The 22751-nt window shown below is 32.7% G+C and overlaps 1 protein-coding gene across 5 annotated transcripts in view; it reads right to left on the bottom strand.

Annotated features, from left to right (window-relative positions):
- Positions 1-22751, bottom strand: part of NECTIN3 (nectin cell adhesion molecule 3) — a 126807-nt gene that overhangs the window by 62315 nt on the left and 41741 nt on the right. For 3 of the 5 annotated variants that reach the window (XM_030940788.1, XM_030940803.1, XM_010361080.2), the window contains exons 4-5: positions 21337-21454; positions 16912-17063 (exon numbers count right to left, since the gene is read on the bottom strand). In XM_030940788.1, coding sequence (XP_030796648.1) covers positions 16912-17063; positions 21337-21454 — 270 coding nt within the window. Of the gene's footprint in view, positions 1-6654; positions 10593-16911; positions 17064-21336; positions 21455-22751 lie in introns of those variants that run through there. The other 2 variants (XM_030940778.1, XM_030940796.1) reach the window with 1 other exon arrangement.

Genomic DNA, 22751 nt, shown 5'->3' with positions numbered 1-22751 from the left:
TAGGTTGGAGGGTAGAAGCCTCCACTGTTACCCCTTGTTGGAAGACAAGAATGTTTTTGTTAACATTAATATAGACTAATGAAGAGGTCTCAGCTTTACTTAAATTGACATAATCTTCACATATACTCTTAAATAACTGCAATAATTGTTGGGATCCAGACACAGCAAAGTTACAGAATTAGCACTGTTGGTTTTGAAATATGTTTCACCTACTTACCATGATAGTATTCCCATATAAATACATAAGTATTTTCCAATTCTGTTTTTATTAAAATGTGGGTAACATGGTAGTTTAGATTACCAAAAAGAATGTTTTACTTTCTTTCAAATTATAAAAATGTCTTCAGAATACTAACAATCCTGAGTTTATTAATGGCTTATTTTGTTAGACTCATTTTGAGATAAAAATCTTACACCAGTAAGTGCAAGTCACTCATTTCAATAACGTTTCCAATGTATAGATTCTGAAACATTATAACCCAATCATTCATGGTGACCTTCATTTGCTAATACCAGCCTGGTTTATCTATTGTTGCTCAATTTTCTAATCTATCTCTATTTGGATATGTACTAGATTAAAAAAAAAATTGAAATCCAGTACATCCAAATATCATTCTGCACTTGTAAATGTGAGATTTGGGATGACCTATGGATAATCTCTATTATCATTTCCCCCACCATATAGATTATAGCTTTGACCACTGAACACAGCCATAAAGTAGATGGTCTTACTCAATCCTTAATAATAGGCCAGTTAAAACTATTAAGATTATGCCATTTGACCAAGGTCATACATCTCTAGTCAGTGGCACAAATAAAAAATACTAATTGTCCACTACATTATTTACTCCACATCAATTATTCTAAAGGTTTTCCTCTCTTGGAAATTTTTCTTTTGCTAAAGACGACCTATCGTTTGCCCAACTGTACAGAATTCAAATTTTTGTTCTTATTTTGATGACAATTTTTTTCAAAATTGCTTTTGAAAAGTTCATGTTACTCTTTGAGTGAGGCCAAACTGAGATTCTCAATCTAGAGATTACAAATTTTTATCAAACTATACATCTCCTCTAAGAAAGCCTTTCATTTAACTTCAGCAATAATCTGAGGTTTGGTAGTGCTGTGTAATAAAACAACATAATGTAGACTTTTAATCTCTTTAGTTTCCAACTTTAAATACTATTTTTAATATATTCAAGTAATGCTTGTCTACATATATATTATTTCTTAAACATTTTAATTACAATCTACCTAATTTTGTCACACTAGTCTTATAAAATTTTTAGCTCTAGGATTCTGTGAGAGTTGACTGTATCACAACACTTCCTTCTATCTTAATTTAGGCATCTTCATTTCACCTGGTTCCATTCATTCTTTATCATATGTATCCTCTTTCTCTGATACCTCTTCGTAGTATTAGAATAGGCTGGTAGCTGCTGAAATGAGCAAATGGAGGACAAACTAGATATGAATCTATTTCCCAACTAGATAATCTACTTTATTTAGGTCAATTGATTATGCTAAATATGCATATGGGTTATTTTTCATGTTTTCTTTTCTGATTCTAATTGAGGGAAAAAAAGAGGTAAGTACTCAAGGTGTTAATAATTTAAGGGTATTAACAGTTGATGAAAACCATGAAAGCAAAGGAGGTGCTTGAATCTTCTACATTCAAGTATTTTGATGAAAATTGATAATTTAGCCCCAACACTGTTTCCCACATATCGCAGATGAAATAAACAAGTATAGTGACGAAAATTGAGAATTTAGCCTCAACACTGTTTCCTGCATATCTCAGCCCAAATAAACACATACATACTACATAGACTCTGTATTCCAACCAAACCACTACAGAGGAAAAAAATTAAGTGATCAAATGTATAAACACAGCATTTTTAAACACTAAGGTAGTTTACTGAGTGAATAACATGAAACATTACCATCAACCTAAGGAGATGTTCTACTAAGAGCAATATATGCTTACAAGAGGCAGAAAACAAGACAAAAATTATAGAATATTTACCATTAAAAGACTGGTGCATGCATTGCTAAAAAGACCAACTTGCTGTTATCACAGTAGTAATGGTAACTCATACTCACTGGAAACTTACCTCTAAAAACAGAAAAAGAGCATTCCCCAACACAAGATTATACTGCCACACTTAATTAAAAGACAGCATGCACATGTCTTCTGGGGAAGATGTTTAAAAATCAACTAGCTACCAACCATAAAAAAATGAATATGGATATAAGAAATGATTTAATTATTTTTTGGAAAAAAGTACACAAATATTATAGATAATAAATTGAAGTTTTTTAATCATTCATAAATAATTTTTTAAAGTAAAGCTATTGAAACATGTGTACACCTAATTCACATCTAAAAAAACTGAGACACGCCCTATTTTTTCTCTTCAGGCCCTTTGACAAAACTTTAGTGATGGCATCACAGGTTTATGTGTTTGTCTACAAAGTTATCTTCCCACCTTTGATTTGCTTCCATACTATATATTATTGTATTACCAATTTTTCCCCATAAACAATCCCATTCTCCAATTGTAACAGCCCCTTTAATGTTTATCTTCTCAATATGACTTATTAGCTTTTATATCCATCCAAACATTTACGTCTCACTACTTATTTATTAAAGTGCTCTATTTGGATCAGGTCAGTCTCCTCAGCCTCTCAACCAAAAAATTACCCCAAGCACCTAGTATGTGTCAGGCCTTGTGCTAAGTGCCAGGAACGCAGGGATAAATTTTACGTGGTAATAGCAAAATCCCCCAAAGTAGAGTCAAAGAATCCACAAAATATACATCATCCAGTAAGTATAGAAATATTACCACTTATCTTCAAAAAAGACATTTCATGAAAATAATTGTTTATTAGTATATAATACATGGATTGGCATTGGTTGCTCCCCTTGTCCAAGTATCAGGTGTTTTCCTGTCACACAGAGCGCCCACTGTATCTATGGTGAGAGTGAAATGGGATAGTTCCAGAACAAATTTAAGTAGACAGCACTTCACTTGGTTGTTCCTTCACGTCTTGTGACACGATTCATGAGAGCTCAGCAGAATGAACTAGTGACTTATCTAGATTCAGCCAGTAGTCAAAAATGTAAAGGAAGAATTGTATGAGTGTCCCATGTGACAGGTAAACAGCTAAGACACATGGACTCTGTGGAGGTATCAGTGCTAATCTACATGTTATATACTAGAAAGCATTTATTCCCAGTATCATTCCTGCAAATAACTGGCAAAAAATTCCCACATAACACTAATACCGGTACTAATAACTGGCAATACAGATATCTTACTCTTAATACACAAATTTTATCAGTTAGCTACAGTATGAAGTAAAATTTGCATGGCAATCTAACCAGATGTAACAAGTCAACCAAAAAAAAAAAAAAAAAAAAGATCAAATGCATCAGCAGACCAGTTAAAATATATTTACATTTACTTATTAACAATAAACCTCATACTAAGCCTATAATGTGCTGAAAGAGTAGCTAATGTGAAGGAGATGTTATTGATTAGCAAGACACTGAACAATCAAATATCTAGGACATAAAGATGCACTCTAAAAATAGTGGTTGGGATGAAAACTGTTAACATCCAAACAATGTACTTCTTCCATTTGAATCTATTTGAGAGGTGGCATTTTAGTTATCACATCTAAAAACCAAGTATCAACATACACTGACCATGATATGAGACCTTTCAATCACTGAATCAAAAGGTATAAAATTGAAAATAAAAAATGCATGAAGAACAATCATGTAGTTTTACCGAAAGTTTTAGTAATAAAAAAGTTAACTTTTAAAATGAAATGCAATCATACTGTTTCCCCCAAATCTTAGTTTTAGTGAGAAAAAATTAACATGTTAAATATATCATCAGATATCTAAAATTTCTATTTTTGAATATTTTATAATGCATGTAACAAACTGCTGTAGTAGCTCATGTATAATGGGAGTACATACTAATTTTGAACTGGTAGGTACACTTAAAGGAGTTTTCACTCATCTGGAGAAGAGGAGAAATAAAAACTAGAAGAGGATGTGAGGTTATGATAGACGAAGTTGATAGGAAACAGCATGACAATTATTCAGACATCTAAGTATATGATATGGTAAAAGAACAGGGTTAATTGATCTAGGCATCGAGCACCAAATGACAGCAAATATCACACACAAAAAAGTAGGCATTATGGGCTTTCTGATGGAAAAACATAGCACCACTTATGTATGATGTAATCTTGCTTTCAAATTAAACCTCAATCTAACCAAGGCTCTAGATCTCACTACCAATTTACAGAAAACACAGAGGGATGTGTGTGGAATGCAAATGGCAGACTTTAAACCAGAAATATTTAGAACAAATGAAGCAGTTTAAGAAATAAATTGCAAGGGAAAATGGGGTGGGGGGTAAATCGAGTAAAAGATATTTCTATCAATCACCATGAATGGATCATATTTGGAAAACCTGATTAAAACTGCAAAATACATATGATTAGAAATTTGAATGCTCACTTGATACAATGTTAGGGAATTATTAATTTTTGGTGTAATAATGATGCTGTGGTTTTTAAAATGGTCTTTATCTTTCAGAGCTATATACTGATTTATTTACAGCTGAAATAAAATCAGGAGGGATTATATAGGTAGGGGTCAAAATGGAATAAGACTGACCAGGAATTGATGATAACTGAAGCTAGTACATGGAGGTCCATTTCATTATTCTGTCCTATTTTTGTATAATTTTCCATAATAAGAAGTTTTTATGTTGTTGTTGTTTTGTTTTTCCTTTTTTAAAGAGAGACCAAGTCACCTAGATCCTACTTTTGGCTTTTAGATAAAACTGTCACTTTACAATTAGGTTTTCCCTGGGATATTTCTCGTAATTGAGACTGTACAACTTGCATTATTATGTCTATGTAGCAATACTATGCATATAAGGAAATGAGGCTCTAAACTATTCTCAAGTTTTGAAGATTACATTCTAAAGTTATTGCTCTAAAAGGTCATTGCTCTAAAAGGTCACTTTCAATCAGCTTCATTAGCAAACAGCCAGAAAAAGCAGCAGCTATTAACTAAAAGGCAAATGAAACAAGATATATCCCAAAATTGAATCATGTTTTATCCTTCTAAATTGAAATAAACATAACTGTCACGAAGGTTCAAGAAAATAAATGATACCTAAGGGAATACAAGGCAAAGCTTTTGTAAACAATTTTGGTTTCAAGCTCTTGATAAAAACCTAACACTACTCAAGTCAAAGTGGTCAAGTCAAAGTTTATATGTACTTCCCAAAAAAGCAGATGACTGGACTATAACAGAAACAAACAAACAAACAAACAAATATATAAACAGAAAGCATTTTAAAAAAACAGATAAAAGTTGGTTTACTGTGCAAACCCCTCAAAGACTGTTTCATGCATGAATTTTTTTGGGGGGATACCAAGAAGGGAACAAAACAATCCAGTCTAATTGTGTATTATCAAAGAAAAACCCTGGTCAAAAATAGTTTAAAAAATACAGTTTAAAAAGCCAGAAATAGGAAAGAAAGTGATGCATCACAGGTGATTATAAACAATTCAAAGCAATGGCATTTCTAATCAAAGTAGCTCACAAAAATAAGTAAAAAACATTATATGTCAACTTAAGAAATAACCTTATAAAACGTGTTAATTCCAAATTAAAAGCCAATATATAAAATTTGACTTATGCCAAAGTAATAGCAAAAACATCTAAAATGGGTTTTAAGAGCTACAGCTACAGAGATAATTTATAACTATGGAGAACGTTAATTCATTACTGGGCATTAAATGGTTAATTAAAAATCAAATATTAAAAAGGATGAGTTTGTGTCCTTTGTAGGGACATGGATGCAGCTGGAAACCATCATTTTCAGCAAACTATCGCAAGAACAGAAAACCAAACACCACATATTCTCACTCATAGGTGGGAACTGAACAATGACATCACTTGGACTCGGGAAGGGGAACATCACACACCGGGGCCTATCACAGGGAGGGGGGAGGGGGGAGGGGGGAGGGATTGCATTGGGAGTTATACCTGATGTAAATGACGAGTTGATGGGTGCTGATGAGTTGATGGGTGCAGCACACCAACAGGGCACAAGTATACATATGCAACAAACCTGCACATTATGCACATGTACCCTAGAACTTAAAGTATAATAAAAAAATAAAAAATAAAAAAATAAAAATCAAATATTATAGTTAATGCATGCTGGGCTTAATACCTAGGTGATGGGTTGATTTTTGTAGTAAACCACCATGGCACGTCACCTGTGTAACAAACCTGTACATGCACCCCTGAATTCAAAAAGTGGAAGAAAAAAACCCAACCACCTAAAAACAAAAAAAAAAAAAAGGAAAAAATTCTATAGTGGCCCACATGCCAACTATCCTCAACCTGATATTATAGTCTTGTTTTAGGAAGAGAAAACAGGTTTCTGATTCCCACAAATCATTAATTACATTTTGATAATTAAACTAGGTTACACACTTTAGCAAATATAATGATCATTATACAAACACACACGTACACACATTTAGTAAATATAATAAGGACAAAGAAGGTAACACAGAGCAATGAACTTATTACAGAAATATGCTTCTAAATAACTTTTTAAACTTTTATTTAAAGATTTCTTGCATGGCTACTGGGGCTAACACTTAATACACAGGTTGGTTAAAAAAGAAACAAACAAAACAAAATAAAAAAACCACCAAACAAAAACAACCCAAAACTTAGCGCTGGTACAAACTAAAACCCAAACCCAAACACAATATACAAAAAATTTGAGAAAGGAGCTGTTTATGAAGGATGCATTTTCTAATTAACAAGTAAACAGGAAAGACAATTCAATCTATAATCTACTCCCCTATTAGAATTAAAAATTCAAATTGGGTACCATTTATTCCTTTCTTACATTTTACATTGATTACTTTCATACATAAACTTCTTACTTGTTCATATACTGTGTTTTAGCAGTATTTATCAAAAACAAACTCAAATCAGATGTTTTCACATTTAAAATGACTACATTTCTCTTTATTTCTGTACTTACACACTGTACTCCTACAGCTCCTTAATGCAAAATATTTAGCCATGGGTTATCTTATAAAACTTTCCTGTATATGGCTATTAGAAGCGACACTTACTACTGAAAAACCTTAATAGTTTCCTTAATATTAGACTTAGCAAATAGAACCCTACTAGGCACATGGTAAAATACTAAATCTTTCAACTCTAAAGCACTTCTCAAATATCACTTTTAAAGTTAACCCCTAGCCTACTTTAGTTTCAATGTATTTTAATAAAAATGGCAGAAAAAATAAGAGTTGCATTCATCTTCATTATATTATTGGAATATTTTAACCAGTGTGAAAGAAAACTCTCAAGTGAATTTACAAAAATGCAAAAACAGTTTAAACCATATGCAAGAAATAAATATAAATAAATGGCAAAAAATAGTACAAATATTTTTTTTTCAAGATAGTAGAACTTTCATATATACCTGTCAAATAGCTATGAATATCACTGGTATTCAAAAACTAATTTAACAATATGTTTATTTAATGACTATTCATGTTTTCAAACAAGTCTCTATGTGCAGTAAATATACATAAAGTTCTAATAAACAACAGTGCAATGCTTCCCAAAGTGTTAAGCACTAGTATTAGATTCATCTAACACAGAAACCTTCTAGTTTGCCAAATGATTGGATTAAGGATACAGAATATGTCAAATACTCACTTGTGGTTTTCCAGGTCACACTCTCCCGCCAAAAAAACACAAAAGAAACAAACAAACAAAAAAACCCAATCACACACATAACCACAATGTAAAAGGAAGTTCATAACCAGTATTTATATTTTTGAAATATATTTCTTAAAATACATTGCTAAACTCCTTCAGATTATACTCCAGTTCAGATTTATATAGAATCCTAAATGTGATTATTCTGTTCAGATCCATATAGTATTTCAAACCATTATTTTTAAAAGATGAAATTTTGATTTAAAAAAACAAGTCATAGTTTTACATCTTTCATGGGAAGAAATTTTAGACCCATCTTTCTTCTGGCCACCTCATCAATGATATTTATATTAAAAATAAACTTACGTCAATCACAGTGTTTTATCAAAAAGTTTTCTTCCAAAAACTTGTACTAAAAAGTTGTAGTATTTGTATATGTGATTAACCATATTAAAACCCAGACATCTGTAAGAAGATATAAGTGAACTTTATTTACCTGTATCCTTAACCTGATACTACAGTCTTATACTAAGCATTACTTTTGGGAAGAGAAATAAAATAGGTTTCTAATTTCCACAAAATAGTGCTAGTTATAATGAAGAAAACTAGTTTATAATCCTTCAGAATAAACCTTCCACTATTTGCAAGATACTATGAACATGTTAGAATTTTGCCCCCTAAATGTTTTAGATTTGATGAATATTGAGAAACGGCTAGTTGGGAGGGTTTAAAAAGTACCTACTACTTTGCCTTTTTATTAACAAAATAATATATTTATGATTCTCCTACTAACTTCCACTTCATTGCACTGGCAAAGTAGTCACTTTTTCAAATGACTTATCAATAGAAAAACATATCCTTTCAGCTTCAAAATAGTTGTCATTATTATAATTTTGTAAGACTCCACTGTAGAAGCAATTTAATTACCTTACAAACAAAAAGCACATTTGAAGTTTAGGTAACATTTCTTTCTCAAAAGATAAACGATTCAGAAGGAATATACATAATTTATGTAATAAACAAAAACAAAAACCCTCATGTTTCCAGTTTTAATTGTAAAAACAAAAATCTTAAAATACATACATACACTTAGGAGGAAAAAGGAGATGAATGCCAATATCCATTAGCAAGTGTTACCGACTGATTCTATACTTTAGATTTTTCTAGTTAAATCCAATGTTTCCAAGTTTACTCTAAAATTTTCATTCTATACATTTACCCGTTTGAACATCAACATTAAATAACTAAAACAAGATGGTCCAGAAAATTCTTTCTATATATTATTGGCTGAAATGTCTCATTTCTAAAACTAGTACCTCAGTATTCTGAAATGCTCTCTCTGCATCTTTTCATTTCTATTAGTATGTTTAGGACATAAAGCATTAAAATAAGGCTACTGCTAATGTACCAAAATCCATGTTCACATGACAATGTAAGAATTGTTTTCCAGAAAGGAAAAAAAAAACTAATAATTATCACGTTTGAAAGGCATGTATTTTATTACTCTTGTAGGTATTTTGGACAAAAATATTGACCAGCTAATTATGCTCTTCCACACATCATGTTCACTGAGTTTACTACCACAGTTTTAGTGCAACAAAATATCTTTGAAAAGCCACTCTACAGTAATTATGGCAAGGCTCATTAATATGCAGAGGTAAAGATTTCATTTGTATAGAAACTTAGAAAATAATGTTTGAAAAGGAAAGCCATTCCATCAGGCTAAATATTTTTTGTATATTAAAAAATATATATAAATATTTCTTGAATTACTTTTATAGTCAATTTTGATGCAGTGTCATTGAGTGGTGATAAATTTTGAGAGGTATATGTTAAACAAACATACTTGAGATTATTGTCTTAGGTAAACATTTAATACACAATGTCAAGGTAGTTCCCTTTTTAAAAAATTTTTGTACCAAATAAGTCATACATTTAATATTGACATTTCTTCTTACCTGTGTGCCTCACATCAATAAAGTACTCTGCATTAAAATTTAAATCGAGACAGTAGTACAGCATTGAAAAAAAATTGTAAAGCAGCTTAGATATACCGAACTCAGATTTTACATTTTCATTTGTCAGATTAGAATATAAAAAGCTTGAAAATCAACTTGAAAAAGCTTATTCTTCCTCAAGAAAAAGTATGAACAATCTGAAAATGATCAACTAGTATGAATGAACATTGTACATAGTTAAGTCACATTCAGTGGTTGCTAAACATACCACTCCCTCCTGGAAATTACGGAACCATCTACATGTGAAACTAAGTCATCTTCATTTTCATCATAATGTTCATCACTGACGAACTTCATTCCCATTTTTAGATCTTCATAATAATCCATTGGTCTTTCAAACCTATTGAGATTTTCTACATTGTTCCACTGAGTTTTTTCAGGCTCTTCTATATAGTCTTTACGTATTAGATTGTTCACTGGATTTTTGTTTTCTTTTTTTACACTATCTGGGTAAGAATCAAGCTCATCTTGTTGAAGAACATCTATTTGTGATTCTTTTTGCATATCTGATGGTGGAATGTAGTTCTTGGCAAAGTAGTCTCCACGAAACGTCCGTCTTCTCCTATAGCAGAATATTCCAGCCAAAACACTTACAAGTACTATGAAGAGAGCCCCACCCACTACACTAGCAATGATCGTGGCAATTGTGTCATCCTTAATTGTTGCCAAAGTTGACAATGGGAAGGGCAATTTTTTAGGTTCTGTTGCTAGATCCTCGATGTCAGCAGTTGAGGGATGCCACTGAATTGTAGGCTGAAGGGTGGTAGTAGTAGGAGGATCTAATGGAAACAGTAAAGACAGAGAAGACACAGAAAGGCAAAGAATGTCAATGCAGGCTGATTCAGCAGCAAGTTGACAAGACACCACAGTTAATGAATATATATTCATAGTAACAATAGTTTTTCATTCTTAATTTGATTAAGATTAGAATGTAGTGGTACTTATCTATTTAAAAAGAAAACAAAACTGACATTTAGTCAGTCACCAATAAAGAGAAAGGAATAAAACCTATGGTGTAAACCTATGTTGTAATTCTTCCATTCCAAGTTTATGAGTGATATTGTACTCTAGAAAAGAGGTACTTATTTTTTTAAAGAAGAGTATTACTTAAGTGTCCTATTACATAGCCGGTTTAATAATTACTATAACAAAAAAGTAAATCAAATGATTCAAATGTACATTTTCTTAGCCAGTAGCTCAAGAAAATAAAAAGCATAAAAAAATTAAAGTTTTTCTCAATATCCATTTTACCTACCAATAATATGGTTTATTTTTATAAGAGCTGAGAATATCTTTAAAAGAATGAAAAACTATAGACTCTTGTTAAGTGGGCATAGTATAAGCTGTTGGTTTAATAATTCTCTCAAAAATATTTTCTTTAAATAAAAAAGCTCAGAATTTTTGGAAGGAGATATATAGTAAATACTATTATTTAGTAATTAAAAAAAATAAAAAAGCATATGCTTCAACTTATGTTAGCCTGATAGGCTATTACCAAAAGAGACTAATAGACAAAGTAAAAATATGTTATAAAGTAATTAAAATATCATCGCCATGTCTAACACCCTATGAGCAAGTTATCTAAACATTCAGAAATTTAAAAACTTCAACTATATCTGCAAAATTTAATGTCACTACTTTAGGATGGAGTCTCAAAAAGAACAGCTAATATTTTAGAGAGAACATTCTAATAATACTTAAATATTAGATGCAAATGAACCTGTGTATTGACATTAGATAACAGAGAAAATAGCCAGTAATATTAAAAAGCAACTAAACATAAATAGCAAAAATTAAAGACTGGTTAATTATCAATTAAGTAGTATTTATAGGTCATGTAACACAAAACTGTAGAGTTTGAAGAAAGGATAAGTTTAAAAATAGTTTCCTTCACAGTGAAAGAAATAAATGACCCAAATGGTAATCTCCTATAATTAATTTTTAAATGAGTGGTACTGATAAGAGCTTTAAAAAATGATTGTTAGAAAAATACTAAATCTACATGGGGTAAGTTATTCTAATATTACAAGCTAAAGAAAAATACTTACTGAACAGGTTTCATCACGGAATGCCATATGTATAGAATGTGGTAAAAATTTAGCAAGTACAGTATAAAATTTAATAAGTACAATATAACTAATTTTCTATGAGTTTAAATTTATAACAGGTAACCCTGTCAAGTACTTTGAGATGAATATGAGTTATCAGAGTATATTTAAGTGAATCAAGGAAGTTTTAATTTATGAAAACATTCACTAATGGAACAAATTCAATCTCAAGAAAACAAGTGTAGAATTGAAGGATCATGTCTAGTATAAAAGTAGTAAAGTCTCACATAATTCAACTTCACAGCATTAGAACATTAAAAATATAGACTAAAAATGAAATCATTTGTAAGACAATTCATGTATTTTCTGAGGAAGCAGGAGTACTGGGAAAGTCAACTTTAATGTATTGAATGTCATCCTTATAACGATTCGCAAAGAAAAAAATACAATAAACTGGCATCAGCATATTTAAAGTAAAAATCTAATTATTTATAATTTGCTTTTCTGCCAGTAGAGTTTTAAAGTTTTTCATGGTTCTTTATATGCTAGTTTTTTTCAGAACAGTGACTATACTTGAGCTCTCACCAAATAAGACACATTTTTACCAAGTATCCTAAATAATGAAAACGTGACATTTATTACTTCTACTTGCAAATTTCTTTATATGAACACAAATGGTCATCTATCGTCCATTTCACTCAGATTTAACAAAATACAGCTTTGAGAAAAATCTAACCAAAAGGATTATTTTAAAATCTTATTTTTGTTCATGGTTCTAGAAATGTTTCAACCCACCATCCCACTCCTTAATCAATGTTAAAAAAAAAAATGAGCCTCACTAGTAATGTCATTCTATGAAAGAAAGGACATTTAACACTTCATTATTTTGCATTTTAAGCAATGGAAATATGACAATGCATGCAAAATATTTCTTCTGTTTTCTAATTTACAATAAGAGTCACAATTATTATAAGGCAGGATTATTTTTAATCACCATATCATGATTTTAAATCCTTCCCAAAAGCACTCCTCATTTTTCAGTTAGATATTACTTTTCATACTCTTTGCTGACTGTGTGATAAATGAGTATATAATGGACATAATGACTTTCATAGTTCTTCTCGCCCAAATGAAGAACTTTAAGTTTCCTTTTCTAATGAGTTCTGCCAAACCATAAAACAAGTCATGTAATGCCCCATAAAAGGCATATTTCAGTCTTCTAAGGTATATTTTTAGTGTCACAAAAATTAATTGGCTTATTTTTCTTTTAGACTTCATATGGGTTATTTAAATATATGAAATAAATGCATTTTAAAGTTTAAGGATTGCTAAGTAAGCAAATTCTTAAGTCTGATACCACACTTGGATCCTAAAACCAATATGACCTGAAATTCAAGTTTTGCACAGGAATAAGAGTTTTAGACACAGTGGCACTTATTTGACATATCAAAATTTGCTTTTCTAAATTTAAAGAGAAGTAACAGGTGTTAAGGGAAAAATATACATCAAAAGCAAACCAGAAAAACACAATTTCCAGTAGTCAGTAAGTACTAGTCAAAGAGCTACTATACCCCTTGAGAGTATTACTATTACATAATAGAGTACAATTTAATAACTGAGGTTGAATATTGCAATCCTAAATCAAAAACCTCTTATCCAAAAATCTTACATTTATCAATGTGGGAAAATGTGTAACAAAATTAAGAACAATTTCCCTCAGAGTTGCTTATTCTGTTCTGAGCAGAACTTTCATCTCTAGTCCTAAGATGCATTTATTTAACATATATTAAAAATAATTTATCAAATTTTTAAATATCTATTTTAACACTGAGGTAACATTTTTTTCCTAGAGGACAATGAGTACATGCAACAATGAAAAAGATTAATTGGTCATTTATTTTGTGAATTGTGGCTTCTTACTCTCGTAAAAGCCTACTAAGTTTTACTAAATAGTCATATGTTTAGACTTATGTTCTGAGGGTAAAAACAGAGAAGCATATAAAAAACAATAAAATTTACATGGCAATACATGCTAAAAAGAAAAAGAAGGGGACCAATAGTAGTAAAGGGGTGAGAAGGGAGGGTATTTTATTTCAAATATAATCATGAAGAAAGACCTTGCTGAAAAAGGTGAAGGTGAAGGCCTTAAGAAATGAGGTAAAGAACTCTGATGATCCCTGGTAAAAACATTCCAGGCACTGAAAACGGTTACTGTAAAAGACTCTGAGGTAGGAATGTGCCTGCTATGTTCGAAGAACAGCAAGGAGTCTAGTAGTGACTCACCCAATGAGCAAAACATGTAAGAAATGAAGTTAGAGAGATCATCTGGAAGGAGGGCTTGTACGGAGTCTTCTAAGTCCAATTGTAAGGATTTGGTTTTCATTGTGGGTAAAATGGGAAGCCCACAGAAGGTTTTGAGGAGAGGAGTGACATGAGCTGACATGTCCTTTAAAAGAACCACCCTAGCTGCTCATTTGCTGACAAACTGAAGGGGGACAGAGGCAAAGTAGGAAAATTAAATGGTTATTGTAACAGTGAAGTAAGAGTGGCTTATGGTTTAGACTAGTGTGTAGTAGCAGTAGTGGAAGAGTTGAAGAACTGGTAAGATTCTGTATTTAACATAATGGAAGAGCTGGTATTGAATTGTTAATGAATTAACTAGGGTGTGAGAGAAAAAGCAAAATCAAGAATAACTATCAAGGGTTGTATCCTGAACAAATGTGAGGAAAGAAGTACCAGTAACTGAAAGAAGGAAGATGAGTACAGAAATATGTTTGGTATCAAGGAGCAACAGAAACATCAGGACCTCTGTTTTGAATATGTTAAGTTGTAAATACCTATTAAACTACTACACAGAGTTAATGATCATTAATAGGCAACTGGACACACAAGTCAGGAGTACTTAACACTGAACTCAGAATGATAAGAGTATAAATTTAGGATATCATTAATTAAATCAGTACATACAAAAGCGTCCAAAATGAGTCTGGATATTTATTGATTTATTTTTAATTTATTATTTTTTTTGAGACAGTTTCGCTCTGTCATGCATGTACGATCTGGGCTCCGTGCAACCTCTGCCTCCCGGGTTCAAGCGATTCTCCTGCCTTAGACTCCTGAGTAGCGGGGATCACAGGTGCATACCACCATGCTGGCTAATTTTTGTATTTTCAGTAGAGACAGGGTTTCACCGTGGTGGCCAGGCTGATCTCAAGCTCCTGACCTCAGGTGATCCGCCTGCCTCGGCCTCCCAAAATGCTGGAATTATAGGTGTGAGCCAACACGCCCAGCCAAGCCTTGATATTTAAATGATTACATAGACATATTGAGTCTAAGGTTTACAAGTAATAACCCACACCAAATTGTACAACAGAAACACAAAATAAACAGTCCTTAAGTATATTTTAACTACGCATTTCCCTGGCTTATTCTCTAATTAAAGAGAGAGAGAGTAATAAACTAATATGTAACCTCATTCAGATTTCCAGCCAGGCACAGTAGCTCACACTTGTAATCCCAGCACTTTAGGAGGTAGAGGTGGGCAGATCACTCGAGCTCAGAAGTTCAAGACCAGCCTGGACAACACAGACAGACCACCCCCGTCTCTACAAAAAATACAAATATTAGCTGGGCATAGTGGTGCCCAGCTGAGACCTGTAGTCTCAGCTACTGGAGGCTGAGGTGAAGGATTGCTTGAGCCTGGGAGGCAGAGGTTGCAGTGAGCTGAGGTCACACCACTGCACTCACTCCAGTCTGGGTGACAGAGCGAGACCATGCCTCAAAAAAAAAAAAAAAAAAAAAAAAAAATATATATATATATATATATATATATTTCCACCAAAGCACTGATAACTGCAGAAAGGGTTAGGGATGTATACAGTTCTAAGCTTCTTGCTAGAGTCACGCAAAAAAAAAAAAAAGTTTGCACCTCTATAATGTGCCAGGCACAATGCTCACTGCTGAGTATACAGTCATGAATAAAGCAAGCACAAATTGCTGAATTGTGAAGATAAATAATAAGCAAGGAAATGAGCAAACAACTAAAAACTGTGGTGAGTACCGTAAGACAATAATACATTAATACATGGTACTCTTCTTAGACTGATCACACAAGGATGGAGAATATAACAATTAAGCAAGCACAAAATTTCGCCAAAACCTCTAATTTATCTAGTTTTAGATTTGAACAAAGGTAAAACCCTTAACTATTTATTCCATAATTACCACACAAACCTGCGTTTCTTAGGTTCTCTTCCTTTTCCCTCTTAATTTTCCATTTGTTAGACAGGAAGATGGCTACATTCTTATAATCAGTAAGGAGATGCTCAAAATATTTTATTGAATTTTTATAAATAAGCATTCAATTGATAATTTATTACGTGCAGTCACAACCAGGAAAAGATGTATTTTTAGCTATTTTATGAATGCCAAAATTTATACTCAGCCAAATTAACAAAAATATTCACAGTGACACCAACAGAATGTGAAAAATCTAAGCTGTCAGTGGTTGAAGGACAAAAAAAAACATCATACATTTTATTTCATTAACACATTTTAAGTAGCATTCCTATTTCACCTCTTGGTAACACAATATGGTATAGTCCCTTATTAAGTGGGAAACAATGTTATTTAACAAGCCAAGTCGTCAAATTTAATATTCCATTTTATTAAACAACTGTGTACAAAGTGGGCATTAAAGCAAAAGCAAAAAAAATCACTATTTGTTCTTAGTGCAAAGATAAAATAATCTAGAAAGTCATACTATATATTAGAGAAATAGTACTGTTGAACTGAAAAATTAACTATATGTACAGGCATCAAAATGTATATAAACTTGTTGCATAGACACTTTGACATTTTAATAAGGGATGCCACATTACATACCTATCTCAGTATAGGGCTATTTTATCATATTCCTTTTAGATTATTTGCAAAAACTTCACTCTGAGGAACCGTTATCTTTACAAGTATAAATTATTGTGGTATATTGTTATTATGTTTATTCAGAAATATTTTAAATAACTCATTTTGCAAGCAGATAGTAACTTACCTGAAATGTAGATGACTTTTTGGTCACTTCTTTCACCAAGGGAATTGGTCACTTTACAGATATAAACACCAGAATAGTTGAAAGTCAATGGATGGACAAAATGAAGAGTATTGTCTGAAGCCAATAAACCATCAGGCCATTGTCCATCCAACCTAGATTTTAAAATGCATAAAATTATTTTAAATATCTTCAGACTATATTTATTGACAGCTAGTTAAAATGAGACATTATATGTTTGAGATACTAGTCAAAATAAAAAAGCATCTTTTAGACAAAATTCAGTATGAAAGTATAAAAAAAGTAACAAATTTTCATTTTAATAAAGATGAACTAATAAAGGCCATTAAGAACACCCCTTCTTCCAAAATAGCAGTCCATGTAAGAGTGGCTCTGCCAACATAATAAAACAGCAGAAAAGCAGAGAAAAAATATAATTAAAGAAGTTTTATTCAGAAAACTGGAAGTTAGAAAAATATACTATTTGAAGACATACATACAGTATCAAGTAAATTAAAATTCTCATTGAATCAGAGATCTATTCATGACATATCTACAATTTTCTTCATGCAAAGTCATCCTACTTCAATATGTAATGTTTTAGCGCCCTCTATAACACATTTATAGAGCATCATTTAATGCTAATGCAAACAGACACTGTGCTCCATCCAAAGATAGTTTCTAAAGCAGCAAAATGGGTCTTCTTATAAAACAATTTCATGTGTAAGGTGGGCATCTGTGACAATAAAAACCAAGACACCATGTGGTATCAATAATAAGTCTTTTAAACAGTATTTACACTAATTTGGCTAAGAGGTCCTATACCTAGTATACACATTGCTCTAAACCATGTAGAGTCCCACCATGAGAACTCTAAAGCCATTCACTGTAATGGAACTAAGCACACTGCTAAAAATCACTTTTCTAACCTGAGGATACAAAAAAAAAAAAATTACAAATAAGTGTTTTTAAAGCTTAAAGTGTTTTTTTTTTGTTGTTGCTGTTTTTGTTTTTTATTAAAGTAAGAGGATAAGGCCGGGCACAGTGGCTCACACCTGTAATCCCAGCACTTTGGGAGGCCGAAGCAAGCACATCACTTGAGGTCAGGAGTTCGAGACCAGCCTGGCCACCATGGTGAAACGCTGTCTCTAATAAAAATACAAAAATTAGTTCGATATGGTGGCGGGTGCCTGTAATCCCAGCTACTTGGGATGCTGAGGCAGGAGAATCACTTGAACCCAGGAAGGAGAGGTTGCAGTGAGGCAAGATGGCACCACTGCACTCTAGCGTGGGTGACAGAGCCTCTGTCTCCAAAAAAAAAAAAGAAGAAGATTAAAAAGTCAAGTAAACCTAGGTCTCAACTACTACAGTTTAGGCTAAGTAGATTTTCAAAAAGTTTATTCACTTATTCCTTCATTCAATTACTAGGAGCCCACTATTTGCCATACTCTGCTTTGCTGGTGGTGCTGAGATACAGAAGTAAATAAAACATAGTCTCTATTTTCAATTAGGTAAGTACATAGAAGATTAACAAATTATTACACAGGGAATAAGAACAATAATAAAAAGGTGGAAAGAAGCAAATCAACACTGAAGAATAGATGGAATAATTTTGTTTTGCAATCTCAAGTGCAGTGAGTGGTAAAATAATCTGTAAAATCTTTTGGAGTTGACAGTACTTTAATTCAGCACTGAAGAATAAAGATAATATGCTTACATGGCTTAAGAAACAAAAATAAAAGCACCCAACCTTTTCCTTTAGAAGGCTTTGGAAAGAAAATTTTTGCAAGTATTGTCTTTCAAAAGGTAAACTCTTTCTACAAGGATAACAATGAAAATAAATTATATATGTCTTAACAATTACCTTTGTACTTTGGGCTCGAAGTTTTAATCCCTTTAATTCTCTGAGAAATTGTAAAATTACTTAGAGTTAGAAATATCTAAATATCACATTAAACCTACAACAAAAGCATATTCTATGCCTTTGTGTCTAGGTTACATGACTTATATTCATTGTCTGTACCTCACAAAAACTCTACGAAGTAGTTATTGGCAAGGAAATTTAGGATTAGAGGGGTTAAATGACTTACTCAAAAAAGACATATAGAAGTTAAGACACTGGGATGAGAATCCAGAATTGTATGCCTTTTAGAAATACTCTATCAAATAAAAATCTTAACTAATGATTGCTTCCCATTTTTTAAAATGTAAATGAAAATTTTTCTCTACCTTTAAAATAGTATCTATGCTTAAAAGACAACTGATTGACCAGATATAGTGCTTCCTAACTCCCATAAAATCCCACCAGAAAGAGTACAGAAATTAAAAAGTTATTAAAAACCTTAGAGGAGAAAACAGGAGGCAGAATTCAACAGACAAGATGTTCCAACAAACTTTTAGAAGACAGAAAATAGATTTAAAAAACAATATATGCCTTAGGTCAGTGTTTCTCAACCCAGGGATGCTTCAAAACATCCTACAATTCACAGGACTGCCCACTACAAAAAATAATTTCGGCCTAAAATATCAGTAGTCCCAAAGTTGAAAAGTTGTACTTTAGGGTGAAGGGTTGCTTATGAAAAGCACATGGATGAGAAAGCAGCCAATTTGGTCCAAAGAATCAAACAAAAATTTTGGAGTTCAACTCAGTGTACCTCAGAAAACTAGAAGGAGGCCAAGAGCAAGTTAAAAGATAACACCACAAAACAACAGATTCCTCCCGACTCTGTACAAATACCAGACATTTATCTCTCGGGCAAAAAAATGGAGGCTAATTCTAGAAATAAACTGAATGGTCACGAAATAAACACTTCCACTCTTCTATTAGTGATATCTGGAGTCTCCCCAGGAAAATAATCACATCTCTACCTGATCACTCTAAGTGGAATCTAATGAGCAATCCCCACTACAGAGAGAGCATCCACTAAGCATTTTATTTTAACGCCTCACTGTGAAAGACTAAAACAACCAACAAGATTAAGAAATATCTGCATAACGAAAGATCAAACCAAAAAAACAAAAGAACTTAGAGGGAAAAGAGACAGTATGTAGAAAGCAGAAAAAAACTCTCTGGGGAAGAAGTAACTCCAGTATCCCTGGGAAGAAACAAGAAAGATACTACACTCATAAAATAAGAAAAGTGTGCTATGAAAATAACGTATTTTTTTTTTTTTTTTTTTTTTTTTTTGAGACGGAGTCTCGCTCTGTCGCCCAGGCTGGAGTGCAGTGGCCGGATCTCAGCTCACTGCAAGCTCCGCCTCCTGGGTTCACGCCATTCTCCTGCCTCAGCCTCCCGAGTAGCTGGGACTACAGGCGCCCGCCAGGTCGCCCGGCTAGCTTTTTGTATTTTTAGTAGAGACGGGGTTTCACCATGTTAGCCAGGATGGTCTTGATCTCCTGACCTCGTGATCCGCCCGTCTCGGCCTCCCAAAGTGCTGGGATTACAGGCTTGAGCCACCGCGCCCGGCTGAAAATAACGTATTTTTATAGTTGGCCTATTTTCAGTTTATAAGAGCATCTTCTCCTTCTCTAAAGAATATTCAATGAGAAGATGCTCCGTCTCATGAGAAGATGCTCTTAAAAACTGAAAACAGGCCAAAAATTTTTTTTATATCATTAAGTCAATGGAAAATTTTTTTAAAAATCAAGAAAACCTTCTAGGAAGAATAAGACCATCTGAAAATATAAAAGTAAGGATATTTATTATATAATAAATAGGAGTTCCAAAAAGAATGAACAGGAATAAAAAAGAGGGAAATGACCAAAAAATAAGAAATTATTCAAGTTGACAGATACATCTGGAGATAAAAATAGGCCCTAAATACTGACAAAATATGAATAAAAGCCTTGGTATAACAGTTTGAAATTTCAGAGAAAGAAAATTATGCACATAGTAACTACACAAGTAAAAAGAGGCAAATATTAGCCATTGGGAAAACAAATGGCTATAGACAAGAGAAAACAGAAGTCTGGTATACTTCTTAGCTCTTAGTAACATTTACCTGTCCTAGAGAAGCAAACAGTGATTGCTGAGTTTAACTAAAAATCGCTAAAATTTCATTTGGACTATGAAAGGTAGGAATGTGTGTATATGGGTGTGTTTGTAAATGAAGAAGTAGACATAAAATTATAATTATTTATCTAAGAAGTCAACAATGTTAAAAACTATTAAGTTGTAGCACCCTAAGACCTCTGACTGCAACTAACCAAAAGAAACTGCTAAAATTGCTTAAGCAGCCTCAAAAGATCAGAACTGAGGGGGTAGGAAGGTGGGGACAGGTAGGGCAGGATAAGACAGAAAATTTAATTAAAATTTTCATTTTCTGCTATTACTATAATCATGTATTATATAGATAAAAACAATTTTTAATGGGGATTTAAGAAGGTTTCACTTTTAGATAATTTCTCTTTCAAAGTATATAACATTACCTGCTCCACACAGATTTGAAGGGTGGTGGATTTGCATCAGCATTACATTTGAGATTAACACCTTTTCTTCCTACAAACCAATTTCCATCATACCCTGTTACCGAAACTTCAGGAGCATCTATAAAACAAATGCATGACAGGACAGATTACCATTTGTTAATGATAAATGCAACATACATGATAAAATATTAACATAACAGACAAAGCCTTAGAAGAACAGGAATCATTTTTCCTCAGTCTCAACATGTATAATCAATACGGAAGACACTACTCCGTAAATATTGGCTGAAAGAATAAAATGAAGAATGAGTACCCCCCAAAAATTGCAATTATACTACATACAGTTTGAGTAATTAGAAATGCTAAATGTTAAGGAATATTCATAAACCTGTAATCACCAAAAGCAAAATGAAAGTATCCTATTAAGCAAGACGTAGAGATACAGGAACAAAGCAAATATGTTATAGTATTTAATTAAATAAGACATGGCATTTAAGTACCATGTAGTACCAAGTCACCATATAAAACAGTCTTTAAAGAGATATTTAATCTAAAAGGAAATATCTTCTAAGAGATATGAGGTCAATTGCAGAGATTAGATTCCCTATGTTACAATTAATTAATATATTGGGGTCATGTAGAGATGTGACACAGGCTTTCTATGACCACATACTTACAACTGAAGTAAATTAGCTAGGGACTCAAATGTACTAAAACATAAACTTATCCATTTCACGTACCCAAAAGTCTTTTAGCATATGTGCCACATAATTAGTTGAATCCATATCTACCAGCAATATAAATACATACTTCCAAACTATTAAGTCCAAACCTATCATTCATTCAACCATCATTTTGTTTGGCTCCTAATGAGTGTGAGGCATAGTACTTAGAAATAATACACTGTTTTGGCCAGGCACGGTGGCTCACGCCTGTAATCCTAGCACTTTGGGAGGCCAAGGCGGGCAAATCATGAGGTCAGGAGATCAAGACCATCCTGGCTAACACAGTGAAACCCCGTCTCTACTGAAAAATACAAAAAAAAAAAAAAAAAAAAATTAGCCAGGCGTGATGGTGGGTGCCTGTAGCCCCAGCTACTCGGGAGGCTGAGGCAGGAGAATGGTGTGAACCTGGGAGGCAGAGCTTGCCGTGAGCCAAGTTCATACCACTGCACTACACTGTTTTAGGTGTTTGGTATACACACAGACTTTATATACATACAATTTACATTCTAATAGTAATAGGGAAGATGACACTTAAAAATACTTAACTAAAATCCCTTATGAGGGCCAGGAAGAAAAGAATAGGATGCTAAGAGAGAATATAAAAAGAAAGGCCTAATTTAGGTTGGGGATGGGGTTGGAGGTGATAAAAGGCTTCCCCAAGGAAGTGTTAAATTATGTATGATGCAGAGA

Source organism: Rhinopithecus roxellana, chromosome 1 (assembly GCF_007565055.1).
Source record: "Rhinopithecus roxellana isolate Shanxi Qingling chromosome 1, ASM756505v1, whole genome shotgun sequence".
Classification (NCBI taxonomy): Eukaryota; Metazoa; Chordata; class Mammalia; order Primates; family Cercopithecidae; genus Rhinopithecus; species Rhinopithecus roxellana.
Note: the sequence above shows the minus strand (reverse complement) of the source record. Positions and strands in the feature narration are given on the sequence as shown.